Source organism: Nematolebias whitei, chromosome 13 (assembly GCF_014905685.2).
Source record: "Nematolebias whitei isolate Nwh7 chromosome 13, NemWhi1, whole genome shotgun sequence".
Classification (NCBI taxonomy): domain Eukaryota; kingdom Metazoa; phylum Chordata; class Actinopteri; order Cyprinodontiformes; family Rivulidae; genus Nematolebias; species Nematolebias whitei.
The window spans coordinates 20,968,029-20,974,948 of record NC_056510.1 but is presented as its reverse complement, the minus strand read 5'-3'; the positions used below and the strand labels follow the sequence as shown (position 1 = coordinate 20,974,948).

General features: G+C 40.2%; 2 protein-coding genes across 2 annotated transcripts in view; both read right to left on the bottom strand.

The window, feature by feature from the left end:
* The window catches only part of LOC119419608 (dedicator of cytokinesis protein 9), a gene marked incomplete at both ends in the record, with an annotated part of 7,123 nt that extends 683 nt beyond the window's left edge, over window positions 1-6,440 (bottom strand). Inside the window, 6 exon segments of the mRNA XM_037686961.1 lie at window positions 598-698; window positions 789-979; window positions 2,332-2,542; window positions 2,627-2,773; window positions 6,127-6,240; window positions 6,318-6,440. Of these exon segments, the coding sequence (XP_037542889.1) occupies window positions 598-698; window positions 789-979; window positions 2,332-2,542; window positions 2,627-2,773; window positions 6,127-6,240; window positions 6,318-6,440 (887 nt within the window).
* osbpl6 (oxysterol binding protein-like 6) overlaps window positions 1-6,920 on the bottom strand; it is a 792,463-nt gene that overhangs the window by 772,766 nt on the left and 12,777 nt on the right. The window lies entirely within an intron of this gene.

Below are 6,920 nucleotides of genomic sequence, written 5' to 3'. Positions count from 1 at the left end.
CAGCAGAACAGTAGCTAAAGCTAAAATAATAAACAGCTATAACCAGAAAAAAATAACTAAAAGGTTAAATGATTAGAAAAATAGCTTACAGCTATAACCAGCAGAACAGTAGCCAAAGCTAAAATAATAAACAGTTATAACCAGAAAAAAAATCCTAAAAGGCTAAATTGTTAGAAAAATAGCTTACAGCTATAACCAGCAGAAAAGTAGCTAAAGCTAAAATAATAAAACTGAATCTAAAAGCTAAAATTGTTCGAATAGTATCTAAAAGCTTTAAACAGCAGAACAGCAGCTAAAGAGAAAAGTATTAGAACAGTATTAGTAAGCTATAAAAAGTACAACAGTCGCTAAAAGCAAAAATGAGCAACTAGGTAAAATACATTTTTGATATTAAATTAGATTAGAAAGGTAAATGGTTCAGTTTTATTGTTAGTCTAAGCAAAAGTCATAACAGTAATGATCTGAATGAGGTAAATATTTTTATAAAATAGTTGAAAGTATTCTGAAGTAGTTACAGTACAAAAAACATGCAGAAGAAACCATAAACCAGAAATTAATATTTACACAATTACTCCTTTAAAAAGCCTAACATCTCACCTGAAGACCTCTTTCAGCTGTTTGACCTTGTTCTCAGGATACTTCTTGGGACACGTGTCGTCCAGAAAAGCTCTTGCATATGCAAGAGGTCCTGCGTTTACCTGAGCGGAGGGAGAAAGTCACGTTTCCTCAATGTACTGATTTCATAAGATGTGAGGGTTTGTGTGCATGTGTTGATCCACAGCAGGCACCTGGACACTGATGCTGCCCTGCAGTTTGAGCTGCAGGCGGATCATGTCCACCTCGCTGGAGGAGCAGAGCTGTTTGATTTCTGCCACTTTCTTGCTCATCTCATCGATGGCCACCTCGATGGGGCTCAGATCAGTGTGGTGTTGGTACATCACCGCGATACGTTTCTTCACGTAGGGGAAACAGTGTGTGGCTGCAGGAAGCGAACAACAAAAACACACGTGAGGAGCTCAGACCTTCATCTTTACAGCTCAGTTTTCACTTTCCTGCTGACTGTACCTCGTAATAAAGTTCCCACACGATACAGATAAGGAGATAAGGTTGAACTTTTGTATAATTTGACATCATAAAACAATACAGCTATGATTAGAATTAGGAAATGTCCATAATAAACAGCTGACATGTTCAAAAGCTAATCAAGACCTTTCATGCCTGATCAGAAACACTTCTGCTGTGTTACGCAACAGCTGAACTGCTAATGTGAAATCCACAATCTTGTTGTTTCGGTCACTATCCAGAATTTGTGGCCAGTAAGAATGTAGAGTTGTAGACTGACCGGTAAACGGAGAGCTTTTACAAGTTTTCTCCAAGACGCCTTCTCCAAGTCCACAAAACATGAAGACTGGATGGGCAAACTTCAATGACCCCTCTACCCTGGTGAAGGCAAAAAGCTAGTGTTCCACGGTCAGGACAGAACCCGCATTGTTCCTCCTGAATCCGAGGTTCGACCAATGACCAGACTTGCTTCTCCACTACCCCTGAATAGACCTTAACAGGGAGGCTAAGGAGAGTGATGGTCCTATAATTGGCGAACACTCTACTGTCACCCTTTTCTTGAAGAGGGGAACCACCACCCAAGTCTGCCAATCCACTGGCACTGTCCCCGATGTCCACCTAACATTGCAAAGGCAGGTCAATCAAGACAGCACTGCAACATCCAGAGCCTTGATGAACTAAGGGTGGAGCTTGTCCACATCCAGAGCCCTGCCACCATGGAGCTTTTTAACTACTACACAACTTTTCCTCTTCCACCATAAATCTCAGCACTGGCTCTCCTCAGGGATATGTGCTGAGCCCTCTCCTATTCACTCTGCTCACATATGATTGTGCAGCTACCCATCCAGACTGTCATATTGTAAAGTTTGCAGACGATACAGCAGTGGTGTTATGCATCACAAACAATGACGAGTCCAGCTACAGGCAGGAGGTGGAACACCTGGAGAGCTGGTGCAAAGATAATAACCTTCACATCAATGTGAAGAAGACAAAGGAGATGTCTCTGATTTCAATACTTTAATACAGTTTTAGATACTATCCATCCATCCACATAGTTTACCCTTTTTTCCTTAAAAATTAAAATGACCAATTAGCCTAACATGCATATTATGATTGGTGGAAGGATATCGAAGAAAACCCTCGCATGTAATCCCCACCCAGAAAGGCACCAGGCCAGGAGGCGAACCTGCGACCTTCTCGCTGAGAAGCAACAAATCTAACCCCTGCAATATTGCAGATACTATATAAATGTGAAAAAAGGTAATTTACTGGTTAGTATCGTCCTGCGTTTACACTGCTCCTCCACGCCGCCCTGCTTCTTGCCAGATATTGTGAAAGGCATCTCAAATACAAATCGACGAATGTTGTGGCTCCTTTCAAAGTCTGTCTTCCTGTCCACCAGCTCCTTCTCATCCAGGTACGGCGTCACATGCGTCACCTGGATGTATGCGTACTTGGAGTCCAGGTCTTTGGGATTTATCTAGAGAGAATACAAATTATTAAATGTGATCAGTAGTTCTAAAACTGAATGTTTTTACAAAATAGTGAACGCCTAAAATCTCACCCTCCCTGAGTCCTGAATCATCTTCACGTTCTCCTGCCCAAACTTGTCTGAGTACAGCTTCAGGAGCCTCTGGGAGATCTCAGACAGAGGGGTGAATTTGGGTTCTTTGTAGATGTACTCTTTACCATCTTCATCTTCGAAGAAGCCCTGAAGAAGAAAGAAATGCTCTCATAAGCTACCTTAATACACAAAGCCTGATGATCTAGTGGGATAGAAAAATAAAAATACAGCACATCAAACTACATGTAAACACTGAGTAGGACACTGATAAAATAATAAAAAATTTAATTTGGTGTTAAAACTAAAAAAAAAAACAGAAACAAAAAAAAACCATCTAAGATCCAAGACTACAAACTACAGAAAGAACTCGCTAAATTAGTTTATTGAGATTAAACACACTGACGGAGATAATTCTCACACTGTCAGTAAAAGCACCTATTTGTTATTTCTTTTTTATATTAATGGTAAAATGTTGCAAAGCATTTCCTAAAAGGAGCTGAATCACTTAATTCAAGGGTTTTCTACAATGAAAGATACAAAACTGAGGCTGGAGCACAGCAGGAGTTAAAGAACTAAAATAATAAGTTGAAATAGCGCCGCAGACAGAGTTAGACGACACAAGCTAAATCACCACTGCAGGTCCAACTCAAACGTTTGCTTTAACACCAAATTACCTCAGCCTCTGAGTCAGTAAACTGGTACTGCTACAGGGGTGTGGAAACACACACACACACACACACACAATAAAACATAGTTATTTCTTAACTACAAAAACGATAAATACATTCAATGCATTCAAATATATAAACTACTGCAAAAAACTGTCCGGAATGTCAGGAAAAATTAAAAACCTTCAGATTAATATCTAACAAAAAATTAAAACATATGCACAGCTGGAGGCAAACACACCTGACAAATAACTCATAAAAGAGAATAACTAAAATAAGGGTCAGTACTGACATTACAAAAGATTATTTAACACAAAAGCAGAAACACTGAGATGAGTGCCATGCAAAAACAGTGTTGACTGATTGTTATTGGGTTATTCCATGTCAGCCTTTAACAAACTCAGGTTTTATTTAGCTGTTTTATCAGCTGAAAGGTCAATCTATGTATGATATGTTGAGATTAGTTTACAGTTTGCTATTTTAAGGATTCAAGTCACCGGTTTATTTAACTGTTGTATTTTAACATAGACTGTGTTCCTCAAGGTACATTGTGTGGGGTGCTCTGCGTGTGTGGTATTGGAGGCCCATTGCTACGGCTGTTTGGTCCCTATGCAAGCGGTGCAAGAGTTTGGTCCGCATTGCTGGCAGTAAGTCGGACCCCCTCAGCGTGGGAGTTGGACTCTGCCAGGTCTGCCTGTTGTCACCAATTCTGTTCCTGACTTTCATGGACAGAGTTTCTCGGTGCAGCCAGGGGGCGGAGGGAGTCCAGTTCGGTGGTCTCAGGATTCTGTTTGATGGAAAATATTCCATTCCATCTGCTATTTGTAGATGATGTGTGGTCCTGTTGGTGCCACTGTGCCATGATCTTCAGCTCTCACGGTTAAAAGTCGATTGTGAAGCAGCAGGGATGAGAATCAGGACCTCCAAATCTGAGGCCATGGTCCTCAGTCGGAAAATGGTGGATTGCTATCTTTGGGTTGAGGGTGAGGTTCTGCCTCAAGTTTGTTCACGAGTGAGGGAAGAATGGAGGGTGTGATGACAGACGTATTGGTGCAGCATTTATATGGTATTGTGGACTCTGTGCCGGTAAGGTGTAGTGAAGAGGGAGCTGATCTGTAAGGCAAACCTCTCTGTTTACCCGTCAGTCTACGTTCCGACCCTCACCTATGGTCACAAACTCTGGGTAGTGACTGAAAGAATGAGATCACAGATACCAGTGGTTGAAATGAGTTTCATCTGCAGGGTAGCTGGACTCTCCCTTAGAGATAGGGTAAGAAGTTCAGTTATCCGGGAGCGGCTCAGAGTAGAACGGCTGCTCCTCCACATCGAGAGGAGACAGTTGAGGTGGTTCAGGCATCTGGTAAGGATGCTTCCTGGGCGCCTCTCTAGGGAGGTGCTTCAGACATGTCTGACTGGGAGGAGGCCCCGGCGAAGACCCAGGACACGCTGGAGAGACTACGTTTCTCGGTTGGCCTGGGAACACCTCCCAGAAGAAGTGTGGAAAGAGATGTCTGGACCTCCCTGCTCAAGCTGCCGCCCCTGCGACCAAACTTCGGAAAAAGAGGAAGATAATGGATGGATGGAATTTGGCAGAGAAATACACAACACCAAAAAATATTAAAAACATCTAAAGAACATATTAAAATAATGATAAAACTGACCTTATTTTAAGTTTTGTTAAACAAATGATCACAATAAATAAAGCAAATATTTTCCTGGTTAAATTCTGCAACATAAATGCTCGATTCCTCATAAAAATTTGTTCCAATTTACATTTCTCACCATAACACAAACATTTTTAAAAGCATGAAACTTGTTTTGTTAGGAAATATATATATAAAAAAATGCTAAGTGAAGGAAATTAAACTGAGTAAAGTTTCCTGAAAATTTGCTTGTGTGACAGATTAACAAGTAGTAAAAAAATAGGGCAGAAGTAATTTATACTACACTTCACAAAAACCTAAAATATTGTTTAAGCTGATATTTATGACCATAAGCTTTTCTGACAGCCAATATTAAACTCAATATTTCTTTTAGTTATTAAACATGTGTTTTTACTGGATACAATTATCACAATTTTAAATAAAGGGACATAAAACTTATAAAGTGATCCCTTCAAAGGGTATTTGGATTTGCAAATAATTAATGAGGGAGCGTTATGTAGAAGTTGAATAGGCCCGGTTCCCAAAAATGAGCACCAGTAAGAACAAACCTTTTCTCAGTAAATTACTTGTTGGGTACTAAAATCCCATTCAAACGTGCCTCACTGACATAAGGTCTGCACTTCAAGAGCATTTCTGTATTCCAAAGCAAAATAGCAGGTATAAAACAGTAGCCTTTTAAAACTTCTAAATTCATCAATATTTAGAAAACTTCTAAATAGTTTCGTCATTATTTGAAAATGACCTTTTACATAGATTCACCTTCCAACAGAAAAAACACACTCTAAATCTAAAGCTGTAATGAAAATGGGAGGAAAATGTGAGCTGACACTGAACAGTCTAATTTAAAGCAGCAAGCTGTTTCACACGTGCAGATGGGTTAAAACAGCACCAACACCACAGAGACTCAGACTGTCCAAACAAAGCGAGCAGGCTCTCCTGCATGACTTACCGCCGCCTTCACAGAGGATAAAAAAAGCAGAGAAGTGGATTAAAGAGGGTCATAAACGCCTCAAAAACACACACCCTCAGCAGCTTTAAGTCTAAAATCATTTCTTCTTGTGCTCTTCTGTGAGTTTAAGGTTCAGAAATCAGAATCAACAGGTCTTAAAACAAATAAACACTTAAAATAACCTTGGTGGACAGAAAATATTACTGCAGTTTGACTCACCTGGCCAAAGAAAGCCACTCTGAAATATGTGCCCAGCAGCCTCTTTCCTGTGTGCATGACCTCTGTCACTTTGCTGTACCCACGATGCAGCGTGTCATAAAGGTGAGCCAGTTTCTGTTATGAAAAGGATTTGGCTAAATTAGATATTAGTGTTAAGAAGGAACTGCACTCCTAATGAGAGGTTTGTTTACCTCAAAGTCCCTGCGCTTCTCATAAATTGGGATTATGAGCTTGTAGATGTCAGAGATGAGCTCGTAACGCTCCGCTTTCCACAGTCCGTCTGCACACTCCTCCAAAAGCTCCAATAATACGTCCTGAAGGGAACAACAAATGTATAATTTGTGGGGCGGCTGTGGCTGAGTGGTTAGAGCAGTCACCCTCCAATGCAAGAGTTGGGGGTTTGAATCCACCAGCAGTCACCTGCCTAAGTGTCCCTGGGTAACACTGAACCTTTCATTGCCTCCGATGTGAGTCCCATCGATGTATGAATGTGATAAAATGTGATAAAAACACTGATTATTCTATAGTAGAGTGCTGTATGAATGATAGTAGTGTAAAATGCTTTGAGTATCTTGATAAGATAGAAAGGTGCTATATAAGTACAGTCCATTTACCATTTACCATAATTTAAATAAAGTCTTGGATATGTCATAAAACTCTTCTAGTGTAGAACAGCAAGAGCGAACAAACTGCAACTTAATTTAATGCTGTTTAGATGTTTCTGAGAATTTCATTGATAATACTGTGAAACATGCAATCTCAAGGTTTTAAAATTACTTGCTGTCTTTACTTAT